At 54.1% G+C, this 12,705-nt stretch overlaps 2 protein-coding genes across 2 annotated transcripts in view; one reads left to right on the plus strand and one right to left on the minus strand.

The window, feature by feature from the left end:
* Nucleotides 1-2,383, plus strand: part of AP2A1 (adaptor related protein complex 2 subunit alpha 1) — a 30,699-nt gene extending 28,316 nt beyond the window's left edge. Inside the window, exons 19-23 of the mRNA XM_079800392.1 lie at nucleotides 734-858; nucleotides 940-1,056; nucleotides 1,149-1,218; nucleotides 1,445-1,579; nucleotides 1,945-2,383. Coding sequence (XP_079656518.1) covers nucleotides 734-858; nucleotides 940-1,056; nucleotides 1,149-1,218; nucleotides 1,445-1,579; nucleotides 1,945-2,022 — 525 coding nt within the window. The 3' untranslated portion in view covers nucleotides 2,023-2,383. The remainder of the gene's footprint in view (nucleotides 1-733; nucleotides 859-939; nucleotides 1,057-1,148; nucleotides 1,219-1,444; nucleotides 1,580-1,944) is intronic.
* Nucleotides 2,383-6,802, minus strand: FUZ (fuzzy planar cell polarity protein). The gene is made up of 11 exons (XM_079800393.1): nucleotides 6,662-6,802; nucleotides 6,320-6,441; nucleotides 6,000-6,084; nucleotides 5,685-5,753; nucleotides 5,410-5,514; nucleotides 4,525-4,722; nucleotides 4,287-4,382; nucleotides 3,869-3,975; nucleotides 3,726-3,790; nucleotides 3,571-3,645; nucleotides 2,383-2,644 (listed from the first exon to the last, which is right to left on the minus strand). The coding sequence occupies exons 1-11, from the start codon at nucleotides 6,770-6,772 to the stop codon at nucleotides 2,418-2,420; spliced, it is 1,260 nt and encodes a 419-aa protein (XP_079656519.1). The 5' UTR covers nucleotides 6,773-6,802; the 3' UTR covers nucleotides 2,383-2,417.
* Between the last annotated feature and the right edge of the window lie 5,903 nt (nucleotides 6,803-12,705).

Here is a 12,705-nt window from a genome sequence, read left to right on the forward strand (position 1 = left end):
CCCTTTGTCCCTGTCTGGCCCCTTCCAGACCTTGTCCTGACTCTGTCCGCTGTCCGGCTCCGCACCCAGGATTCTAGTGCCTCCTGAGCTCGAGGGCCAGCCTGGGGTCCCGGTGCCGACCAGAGCCCCTCCTGTGAGACCTGGGCCTGTCGCTCTGCCTCTGTGTAGACCCTTTGCTTCCTCCTCATGGGGTTGTTTTGCGCATCCGCATGGTTGGAAAACTCTGGAAGGATGAAAGGAAGTGCTTGAGCAGCCAGTCCCTTCTCCCCTCTGTGAAACCCTAGGGGTTAGACCCCAAACTCAGGATCTTCTTATTTTTAGTTCTTCGCTTCACCCATCACCATTTTCAGAGGCCTCTTGAACACTCAGCTCTGCTGGGCATGGGTGGGGCGGGGGTGAGAGATGCAGATGGCCCAGCCCTGGCCCTGGTCGCTGGCATGAAGGGAGGTGGTGCCAGCCACACTGACAAGTGCTTGTGCTGGATTATGTCATTGAGCGCTGAGGACACAACGTCCAATGCGCAGATGCGGCTGAGAGAGGCTAAGCTAGTGCACATGGTCACTGAGGTGGTAGGAGCTGAGATTCCAACCCCGAGGGGCTCTTGCATGGGCGGGGGGGGGGGGGCGGGGGGGCAGGCCCTGAGCCCCTTTGTGACAGGCGATGTAGCATCGGAGGAATCCGGGCGGCAGGGCCCAGGAGCCACCTCCAGTTTGGCTTCCTTGACCGCTGGGCACAGCTGGCCGTGCAGACCAAGCGCGTGGCCGCGCAGGTGGACGGTGGGGCGCAGGTGCAGCAGGTGCTCAACATCGAGTGTCTGAGGGACTTCCTGACGCCCCCGCTCCTGTCAGTGCGCTTCCGGTGAGTCGGACGGAGGTGCCGAGTGGGCGGGGCCTGCTGGGTGAGGGGCGGGGCCTGACGGCGCCCTCCCTCTAACGCCAGGTACGGGGGAGCCTCTCAGTCCCTCACCCTGAAGCTCCCCGTGACCATCAACAAGTTCTTCCAGCCAACAGAGATGGCGGCGCAGGACTTCTTCCAGCGCTGGAAGCAGCTGAGCCTGTGAGTGGCGCCGGGCCCAGCCTCACTTCAGGGCGGGTGGGCGGGCGGGTGGGCTGGCTGCCAGGTCCCTGACTGGAACCTTTCCGGCCCAGCCCCCAACAGGAGGCGCAGAAAATCTTCAAAGCCACCCACCCCATGGACGCTGAAGTCACGAAGGCCAAGGTGAGGGACAGGGAGCCTCAGGAGGGAGCCCCAGGCCAACATCCCAGCCCGGCCTCTCCCTAACTCTGGGATTCGGGGACCGGTGGCTGGTCACCTTCTCCGAGCCTCAGTTTCCCCATCTGTAAAATGCGGCCAATTCCCACTCCCGGTGGTGTTGGGAACTGGTAGGCCACTCTGGGAGCTAACAGATCTGGCACCTCTGACGGCTGCCACCCTTACCCCCCAGCTCCTGGGGTTTGGCTCCGCCCTCCTGGACAACGTGGACCCCAACCCTGAGAACTTCGTGGGGGCCGGGATCATCCAGACTAAAGCCCTGCAGGTGGGCTGTCTGCTCCGGCTGGAGCCCAATGCCCAGGCTCAGGTGAGAGGTGGTCTGGGAGGCCCACCTGAAACAGATGTGCCCCTCTCCCCCCCCACCCCCCCACCCCCCGCGCCCCAGTCTTCTGGCTCATCTTTCCACTCCTCCCTCCCTCCCTCCCTGGTTTTTGTCTCTATATCCTTTCCACCTTTCTTGGTCTCTTTTTATTTTTCATTCTTTGCCTGTTCCCATCATTTTTATTCCTACTTCCTGTCCCTTCTCTCACCTTCCTGACCCCTTTCTCCTTTTTCTCTCTTCTAATCTTCTCTCTCCCCTGTATCCCCCCACCCCTGGGCTCCCATCCTCTCCCCTGGCCTGCCCTATCCCTCTGCCTCCTCCCTGAGTCCCTTCCCCCTTCTTCCCCCCAGATGTACCGGCTGACCCTGCGCACCAGCAAGGAGCCTGTCTCCCGTCACCTGTGTGAGCTGCTGGCCCAGCAGTTCTGAGCCCCGGACCCTGCCCCCGGAAATGTGGCCGGCGCCAGGAAGCCCCTAGGACTGAGGGAGCTTTGGTGGATTGGAGCAGTGAGGGGACCTCCGCTGGTGACAGGAAGACCCCAGGGTAGGGGGGTGCCTGGGACTTTCCTCCGGCCTTTTGTATTTTTATTTTTGTTCATCTGCTGCTGTTTACATTCTGGGGGGTAGGGGGAGCCCCCTCCCTCCCTTCCCCCCCCAAGCACAGAGGGGAGAGGGGCCAGGGAAGCAGGCGCCTCCTCCCCTCCCACCCACCCTGTTGTGGCCCCTCCTGCCCCCTCCCCGTCCAGGGGCTGTGTATTATTGTGACCCAATAAACAGAGAGACGCTAACAGCTCCGGTCCCTGTCTGTCTCTCACGCCCAGCGGTCAGAGGAGTGGGGTGAGGGCCTGCAGTGTGCGGGTGGCCAGGCTCCGCAGCCCATGGCAGGGGCTCTGAGCAGACAGCAGCAGCAGCAGCCGCCGTGGCCCCAACTGGAGGGCCACCAGACGCCACCCTGTGCCTGGCTCCTCGGTCCCCGATACCAGGTAGCAGGCTCTCGGCACTTGAGCCTGCTGGGCTGTGTCCTCCGCCTTCTCCTCCTGCTGTCCGGGTTCTGGAGAAAGGACAGGGAGGGCTGAAGTGACCAGTGGGGTGTGGGCCACTAAGATGCCACCCGCGGGAGCCAAACCCCATCCTGGGCCTGAGTTTGACTCCTGACAGGCAAGGGCCTCGGCTCCATCCGGTTGTCAGTGACCTGTAGGCACCGGCTCTCCCACTCAGCTGCCCCTCTTCCCACCCAGCCTCGGTCCCCTCTTTCCTGGGATACTATGTGCAGCCCCAGCAATTCACTCAGAAACACAAATGGCCAACACGCAGGTGATATCTACCAAGTGTCAGGCATTCAGCTCCAGGTACATGTGTGTGTGTGGGGGGGGGGCGGGCAGGGACCCCACCCCACTGTGGGAAGCTGGTGGGGAGGGTGGAGTCAACACTAGGAGGGAGCAGTCCTCGGCCTCTCCCAGGTGCTGCTCTTCACCATTTTGCTAACTTATCAGGCTCTTCACTGCTGGGGTAGGTCACCCTGGGTCCCTTCCTGTCTCTCCAGCGCCGCTTGGGTTCTAGGACTTTTCCTAACTCACCTGGGCTCTGTGGTACCCCCTCCCCGACTATCGGGAAAGCCTGTACTTAAAGCAGTAGAGCGGAGTGAGACTTATGGCTGTGCTGCTCATTCGCTGAGCCTCAGTTTCCTCATCTGTAATATGGGAATGATTATACAGCAGGAGGTAACCCTCACCTCTGAGGATGCAGTGAGTCATTGCATATAAAGCATTTGGCAACAGATTGAGATTACCCAGGAGAGTCTGTCACCTCCAGGCTGGGACCTCCCTGCCCCTTCTTTCCATCAGTGGATGCCCAGGCCTTAACCTGCCCAATACCGGCTGAGTCCTACCAGTTTCCCCCGCTCTTCCCCCCCACCTCGTGTGACCTGGGACTCAGTGTCCCAGTCTGTGCAAAGGGGGCGCTGTGCCCGCCGCTGACCTGGTGGGAAGTGCATGGCGGTGACTAGGGCGTAGAAGGAGCGGAGGAGGCACCGACGCTGCCCAGGGGAAGGATCTGAAAGAAGAAGAACCGGTGACAGTCCCTTCAGGGCCCAGGGCCCAGGGCCCTCCCCGCCGCCCCCCCCCCCCAGTCACCTTTATCCCCTGAAGGCTCCACGGTGAAGAGGCAGCGCTTCAGCTCCAAATGGAGGAGCAGCAGCCTGTGGGAAAGGGCGTGTCACGACCAGGGAAGAAGGAATGAGGACCCCAACCCACCCTCCCCTCCACCCGATCCCTACCCGAGGATGTCCGTGTGCAGGGGGAAGCCAGCGGGCAGAGCTCGGGGTCCCAGCGGCAGGCAGGCCCGCAGCGAGTCCAGCGTGGGCTGCCACCAGCGGTCCAGGAGCTGCCAGGGGCGGGGCCGCGGGGAGGCCAGGGAAGTGTCAGGGGACCGGGGCGTGGCCACCGAGGAGGGTAGGGGCCCACAAGGGCGGAAGGCAAGGGGACCGAGGATGGGGCGAGGCCTGGACGCACGGCGAAGGAGCGAAAGAGGAGCCCACCCGGGGTGAGGGTGGTGGGAGCACAGCCCGAAAGGGGCGGGGCTGCCCGGGGCGGCACGGAGCAGAGAGCACTCGGGCGGGAAGGGAGGAGGGAGGAGGGCCGGGAAACGCGGGTGGAGGGTGTAATGGGAGGAAGCGGGACGCGGCCCGAATTCACCTGTGGATCCAGCTGGCCGAGGGGAGGGCGCGGCCCGCAGAGCAGACACAGCTCCAAGCCCGGCAGCAGCGTCAGGGTCAGAAGGCGGTGCGGGACCTGACACGGGGGGCGCGGGGTGAGCCGCGGGCCAGAGCTCCGTGCAAGCCCTGCCTCCTCGCGACTCTGCCTCTGGGTCTCCCCCCTTCGTGCACTGGTGCCCCAGGCCCCCCCCTTCCCTCTGCCGGGCCCACCCACTCACCGTGGGACTGCCGTGCGGCAGGTACACCGGGTAGTCCCGGGCGGCCTGCGGCGGCAGGGATCCCACCAGCCAGGGGAGTAGGACGGCCTCCGGCGTCCCCAGCCGCCACCAGCTTTCTGTTGCTGTCACCACCCGGCCCGCCACAAGGAGGCTGGCGAAGGCTGTGCCCGCAGCCTCCGCGAACCCGGAGAGGGCTTCCTGGGTTGGGAGACACGAAGAGGGGCACAGTGACGTCCCAGGGGGGCCAGGAGTGGGAACAGACCGGCAGACAATTCCCAGTTTGCCTTGTGGCCACGCTCCAGTGTCTCACCCTCCCTGGGCCTGGGCTCCGTCACCCCCACGTGCAGTTACAATCCCCAAGTCACAGCGTGAAGTTAAACAGGTGAGGCATCTACTGCCCTGCCCGCATGAGCTACTGAAGCCAACAATTACAGCAGCAGCTAAGGTTTACTGAGTCCTACTGTGCGCCAAGTAGGTACAATCAACCACCCTCAGGCTCCTGGAGGTGGCCATACCTGGTGAATCCACAAGAGCAGTATTTTTAAAAGGGTAAATAGAGATTCCCCAGACAGAAGGAACAGCATATGCTAAGGCAGGGAAGCTGAGAAATTGTTGAGATTTGTGGGACCCCCGAGGCAACTGGGCAAGGGGCTGGGGCTTTGTCCTGGGGAGCGGGGGAGGGGGGTGATGGAAGCCATGCTGTGCTAAGGGGAGGGGCTGGGTCAGATCTGGGTGTAAAAAGATCCTTCTGGGGCCAAGTGGGGGTTGGACTGGAAGTCCTGAGGATGGGAAGAGGTGGAGGCAATGGTCCAGGGGTAAGAGGATGAGGACTGGGATAGGCCCATAAAGACTTGGGTTTAAGAGTTCCCAAGGTTTCCCCAATACCTGAAAGAGGGATCCCTCTGGAGGAACCACACAGTCCACACACTGGGTCAGGTCTCCAATGAGCTCCGAGTCCCCCAGGAAGCTGTCAATGAGGCGGTAACAGGCCTACAGAGGGAGAAGGGAGCCACCTAGATCTGCTGCCTCCCCCTGAAAAAAGTGGCCCTTCTGGGTGGGCCTAGCTTAGGGTCAGAAAACTGAGCTGCCCCAAGAATCCATGGGGCAGGCTGCCCCAGGGGCTGCTGGGCACTGTCCTCCCCAAATATCAGTAGCCTCACCCTCAACTCCTTCTTCAGTCTTTCTACATTGCTGATGTTGGTCAGTTCTTCGAGTCCCACAAGAAGAACCTAGAAGAACCATATAAGAGAACAGGGGCCCTGGACATCTTAGAAGAAAGCAGGGGCTGGGACTGAGACTGAGGAAGAAGGGGGCTGGGGATCTGGACTCATGAGTCTGCGGGAGGAGGGACTGGGAGCCAGGATTCCTAGGTTTTGGAGGAGAAAGGTGCTGGGGGCTGGACTGCTGGGTCTGAGGGAGAAGGATGCTGAGAGTTCAGACTCCTTGGTTTGCAAAAGAGGCCTGGGGAGTCTCACCATGGCCCCAAACACCATCTGGAGCAGTCTCTCTAGTCTCAGCTCCGAGGTGCCCTCCTCAGATGACAGAACAATGAGGGTGATGCTGTGAGAAAGGAAGGTGAGAAGGAAGAATGAGTCCAGGCCAGGGAACAGGGCGGTGAGGATAGTAGTTTGCCCTTGATCCTGGCTGCTAGCTACATCCTCCTCCAGCATAACCCGCTTCTCAGACAGAGAAACTCGGAGATCAGGGAGGGTAACAGCTGGCCTTGGAGGGCTGCAAGGCCTTGAGGTCATATTCCACAGGGCCCAGTCCCTGCTGCAAGCTACCGCTTGGAGACCTGTCATGGAAGCTTTTCCACACCACGGTGGTGTCCTCGGTCCGCGCAGAGCTCAGCTGCACCTCGAGATTCTGCCCAAACATGTGGACTCCATTGAGGGAGCCGATGACAGAGAACGGGAGCTGTGGAAAGGTTGAGGACATTAGACAGGGGGCCCCAACCCCCTCCCCTTTCTAGATTCCCCTGGCACCTCCTGGTCAGGGAAACTGAGTTTTTGGTCTATTGCACCCCTCAGACTTCTAAACTCAACTCTGAAACGTCCCCAGCCCCTGCTCCCTGGAAGACCGAGTCCAAGCTCCTAACCCCCTTCCATTTCGGAGACCCAGGCGTCCGGAGCCCCACCTGCTGGCGGGCGGGAGCACCGCCGCGGCTGCTTCTGCAGAACAGAGGGACTCCGCTGGAGGCCGCGAGGCACAGCAGATGTACCGTGCCCTCCGTCCCCTCCTCCCCCATTTGGACCCCCCCCGCCCCAACCAATCCCTTGGTGAAAACGGTCAGTGCCAGTCTTGGAGAATGACCGTAGTCACACTAAATCTGGCTGCCATCCGAAACCGCCAGAGGGCGAGATGGGGAGCTGGTTGGAAGACTCCAACTCAAACCTCTCCTCTAACCCTATTCCAGCATCTCCCGGAAACCAGGTTAGGGTCGCTTCCTCCCCGACCGGAAGTCACCATGCCCTGAACAAAGATGGCGGGTTGTTGCTTGTACGTACGAGTAAAGCTTCGGAGTCTGTCCCCGAAGTGGTTTCGATTCTCGGCTGCTGAGCGGGGGTGGGGGGAAGGGAGGGAGGAGAGGGCTGAGACACCAAAACCAAAATTTGGGCACGGGTAAAGGAGGGGGTGGGTACCGAGAAGACCCCCTGGACCAAGTAGGTTGGGGGCGCCCGGCTTCAGGTCACGGTTCGGTCCGGAGTAAGGAGCTCACTTTGGGGCTCCGGAAAAGGTGAGAGAAACCATAAGCGCAGGAATTTCAGGCAGCTCCTGGGTAAGATAGCAAATCTAAGGACTATCTTGTTTCTGTTAAAATGTGTGTTTTCTTACTGTCCAACTCTGTCGCTTCACACGACTTATCCTCTTCCGGTTCAGCCTGGCCTCCCCCGTTCTGATCGATGGTCAGGTAACTTCCTTCTCTGCTGCCTCCTTCCCAGCTCTCTGGGACCCGACCTCACATTTTGTTGTTAATCCTCACCCGAGGATATTTTTTCCATTGATTTTTAGAGAGAGTGGAAGGGCGGGAGGGGGAGAGAGAGAAACATCTGATGTACATAGATTGGTTGCCTCCTGCACACGCCCTACCAGGGCCGGGGATGGAACCTGCGACCCAGGTCTGTGCCCTTGACGGAGAATCAAACCTGCGACCCTACGATGCACAGCCCGGCTCTCTAACCACTGAGCACACCAGCCAGGGCTAGACCTCACATTTTCTCAGCCTCTTTCCCTCATTCTCAACGTGAGATTAGACGTGTTGTCTCTGGGGCCACTTCAGTTTATGATCTGGGAAACCCTGGGCCTTGTTTCACTGCAAAGAAACAACTTAGCCGCTTGCATTTAGAGGGCTACCCTCTCTCCTACTACTTTCAGACACCCTCTCAGATGGAGGCTACCGGCTCCCACAGGCACTCTTCCTACATTCCATTTTTTAATTCTTTCGGGCCTTAATTTCCCTCATCAGGCAAGAACTCTCGCCGAAACCGGTTTGGCTCAGTGGATAGAGCGTCGGCCTGCAAACTGGAGGGTCCCGGGTTCGATTCCGGTCAAGGGCATGTGCCTTGGTTGCGGGCACGTCCCCTGTGGGGGGGTGCAGGAGACGGCTGTCTCATCGATGTTTCTGGCTCTCCCTTCCTCTCTGTAAAAAATCTATTAAAAATATATTTAAAAAGAAAAAAGAAAAAAAAGGACTCTCCTGGCTGGTTGCCCTTCCATCCTGGGATCCTGCTCTTGCTCCCTCCAACCTCCTTTGCTCATTCTTTCACACTGAGAAGATCCCTGGGGTCCTTGTCTCTGACATTCCAATACCCTCCCCCCCCATCGAGTAGTCCAGGCCGGTATTCCATAGGAGACCTCAAATTTCTCCCCAGAACGGCTGACCCAGGCTGGCCATACCACCCACTCGCCCTCTGGAGCCAGGATTTAGTGGAGAAATTTTCCAACCTTATTTGGGCAAAGGATCTGTGTTCCTATCAACTATTCTTCCAACCTGGAGATTGGGTTTAATCTAAAAATCTGCAGGGCCCGACCCGGTTTGGCTCAGTGGATAGAGTGTCGGCCTGTGGAATGAAGGGTCCCAGGGTTGTGGGCTCAATCCCCAGTAGGGGGCATGCAGGAGGCAGCCAGTCAATGATTCTCTTTCATCGTTGATGTTTCTATTTCTCTCTCCCTCTCCCTTCCTCTCTGAAAACAATAAAAATACATTGAAAAGGAAAAGAAAACTTATAAATGAATAAATAAAATAAATATCTGGAGGGAGAACGGCCCAAGGTCGGTAAGAGCACACATGGAAAGGGCCTTATTTAGTAATTCTAACTACCAAGTCTGCCCTTAAGTTGCAGGGAATAATGCCTTGGATCCGTCGCACCAGGGTAAAACAGGCGATGGGCCCAGAACCTGAGGCTACCCGGAACGCACGCTACTCCTGCGAGCCTGTATCAGACCTCAAGCCACTGTTCCGCAGGAATACCAACCAGGATATTAGCCCCTCCCGCCTCTCAAGCAGCCTCCAGCCCTTAGACTTCAGTACCTGAAAGAGAACCACATCAGTTGCTATGGTGCGGTTACCTGCTGAGACATACGTGGAGTTCTTAGGGCTCCTCCTCCTTTCCTGTTTTCCGCCAGCCAGTTTTGCTTTCCTACCTTGGGAGAGCAGTAGTTTGGTTAACATCTCCCAAATAGCCGCAGAAGGAAAAATAAAACATTGCTGGGTATGTCATCAACGTCCCCAAACATCCCCTTCTCAACCAGTAGCTCCAAGTAACACCACTTTCTTTTCTTTTTTTTTTTTTTTAATATATTTTTATTGATTTCAGAGAGGAAGAGAGAGGAAAAGAGAGATAGAAACTTCAATGCTGAGAGAGAATCATTGATCGGCTGCCTCCTGCATGCCCCACACTGGGGATGGAGCCCACAACCCAGGCATGTGCCCTTGACTGGAATCGAACCCGGGACCCTTCAGTCCGCAGGCTGACGCTCTATCCACTGAGTCAAACCGGCTAGGGCAGTAACCCCACTTTCAATCTGACCTCTGTCCCATAGGCTCCACGCTGCCCACTCACATTTGTCCTATTGGACAAAGACCCTTCTTTGATATGTAAACCTGGGGCCCTAGGCTAGCCTTTCCCTAAATTGCCCAAGGAAGGCCCGCCCCCGGACCCCTTCACACTATCCCCCAACAGTGGACTTCGACCACCACCAGACTGGGTATGCCCCGTGGCTGGCACAATCTCCTATATACCCAAAACAGTTTTCCAGCCCACTGGTGTGGCTCAGAGTGTTGACCTATGAACCAGGAGGTCATGGTTTGATTCCAGGTCAGGGCACATGTCCTGGTTTTGGGCTTAGCCCCCAGTAGGGGCTGTGCAGAAGACAGCTGATCAATGATTCTCATCATTGATGATTCTATCTCTCCCTCTCCCTCTCTGAAATTATATATATAATTTGAATGTATATATGTATGTGTGTGTGTGTGTATATATATATATATATATATATATATGTATGTATGTATATATATATATATATATATATATATATATATATGAAAAAGATTATCATGGGAAAGGGTTCATGTTAAAGAAGTTATGGATGGCTGACCTTTGTCCCTCAGCACCCCTCAAGATTGAGTGAAAATAAAGAGGGAAATCAATTATCCCACAAAAGATCTATTTAACCAGGCTGAGCCCCTACCCCACCCTAACTCTGTGTTTATCTTTGAGAACAGGAAGGCCTGCAGTTAATAGTTCCTTCGCAAGAAAGAACTAGTTAAAACGAGCTCAACTGGGGGAAACGCTCTGTAAAGTGTAAGATTGTTTAACCACTATGCTGTTAACCTGAAACTAATAATACAAAATAATACTGAATGTGAACTGTAATTGAGGAGGGAAAAAAAATACATCTAAGAGAAGGTGGCTGCCAAAGTGACCTGTAGAGACCGGAAATCTGATAAAGTCCATAGTAAATGACACACCTACAGGTGCCATGATAATTGACAATCACCATGACAACGATGGAAGGAACCACCAAAGGACAGAAAAAAGGCAGAATCTGGAAAAAACGGTTAATACCCCCCTCCCCCTTCTAAGTATCAACAGTTCCTGGATCCTGGGAGGAGAAGCCGATTTGAGAGCTAGGCTCTTGCTTTTTCATTGAATAAAGTTTGCACTGTTAATACTCTGGGTCTCTTATTGGCTTCATAACACAAAGAGGAAAAGAACCCAGTTTGGGGTCCTCGAAAAGAGGACTTTCATCTCTCAGGTAACAGTTTTGCTTCATTTATTTACAGATGATACTGAAGAGCCTGGCTTGAAGGCAGTGACCAGGCCAAGGTGTTGCCTAGCAACCACCAAGTGGGTAAATTGATAAACAGCTGTGCTCTACTCAAAGGTGGCCCTGGTGCCAAGGTGCTGCCTAGCAACCACCCATCAGCCTAATCTCCATCCTAAAGCTGTAAACAGCTCAAATATAGCCTCATGAGGAATCTTTATAGCACCTTTCCTTAGAGCAAAATCGAGAAAAACACCATCTCCTTCCTCCCCCTCCAGGATGGTTTGGTCCAGCAAGTGTTGCCTAGTAACCACCAAATGAGATGGTTGTTTTGTTGGGAGAAAAAGGAAGATGAAGTCCTTTAACAGAATCACAAAAATATTTTTGTAATGAATTTATATGATAGTGTGTCATGCAGAATGTGCAAATACTCATCCCCCCCAAATCCTTTCTCCAAAATAAAAAGTTGACAGTTTAACAAAATATCAACACGTTTTCACAAATATGATCACTGTGCTAATACTGACCCGAGTCCTGAGCCTTTGCGTCTATTTCTGCAGGTTGTCAGGAGTATTACCAATCTGGAACGAATTCAGCTGCCCTGGAAGAAGGCTCTTGCTTAGTGGGAGAACCAATCTTTTTATTTTTTATTATTTTATTTTATTTTTTTTGTATATAGGGCATAATATCACAGGAGGGTCACGGTATCCTGCCACCTGTTAGAAGTAAGCCCAAGTTGCTGTTGGATGTGTTCATCACAAAGGAGCCATTCTTCAGGCGAGATCTTTTTTTTTTTTTTAAATATATATATTTTTTATTGATTTCAGAAAGGAAGGGAGAGGAAGCTAGGAACATCAATGATGAGAATCGTTGATCAGCTGCCTCCTGCACGCCCCCTATTGGGGATCGAGCCGCAACCTGGGCATGTTCCCTTGACCAAAATCGAACCCGGGACTATTCAGTCCGCAAGCCCACACTCTATCCACTGAGCCAAACCAGCTAGGGGGGAGAACCAACCTTAAGTTTTCCAATTCACAGCTGCCTCCAGGCTCTTGGTAAGGCCACTGTAGCTTCCTGCCCCCAGCAGACAATTCTACTCCAACCTCTCTCTTTTTTTTTTTAAATTAACTTCTGGTTTGCTGTCTTTTTGAAGGAGGGTAGGATTCTTGAAGACCACCAATTTAAAAATCATTCATTCAACCAATCGTACATTTACCTTATCTAAGTAAAAGTTTTCTTATAGTTAAGAGGGCAGATTTTGATTTTAGGTACCATTTTAATCTTTTTACCTGTGAATCATTTTTCCTTTCTCCATTTTACTTTTTTTTTAAACCTTTCTTGTAGTTTTATTAAAAATTGAGTCACACTGGCATAAAAAAGGAGGGAACCAACTTAGATGAAAATAATTTGAGATATAATGTCTAAATATGCATTTGGTCTTTGTTTGGATCCTGATGCAAATGCAGCAATTAAAAAGTTGAGAGAATTGAGGAAATATGACTATGGATTTAGTGTTAGATGAAACTAAGAAATAATATTGTTAGGGTCTGATAATGGCAAAGTGGTTATGTTTTAAAAAAATACAGCTTTTTAGAGATGGCAGTTAAGCATGTAGAGATAAAATATGATGTTGAGGATTTAAAAAGCTTCAGCAAAGAAAAGAAAGAAGGAATGGATAACATAAATGTGACAAAATACTGATACTGCGACATGCAACAGATATGCACCATTTTAACAAATATTTACAATCTGCATTGGAACAAGTTGACCTGATTTACACCTGCACTGGACCACGTCTGAACCATCTGATTACACCAGCCCCCGGACATTACTCTTTCCAGTGTGAATTAACATGACAAAATAAAATGCTCTATCATTGCACTTTCCATTAGCACTTTTTACATGGACAAT

The sequence above is a fragment of the Cnephaeus nilssonii genome (assembly GCF_951640355.1).
Source record: "Cnephaeus nilssonii genome assembly, chromosome: 20".
In the NCBI taxonomy this organism is placed as follows: Eukaryota; Metazoa; Chordata; class Mammalia; order Chiroptera; family Vespertilionidae; genus Cnephaeus; species Cnephaeus nilssonii.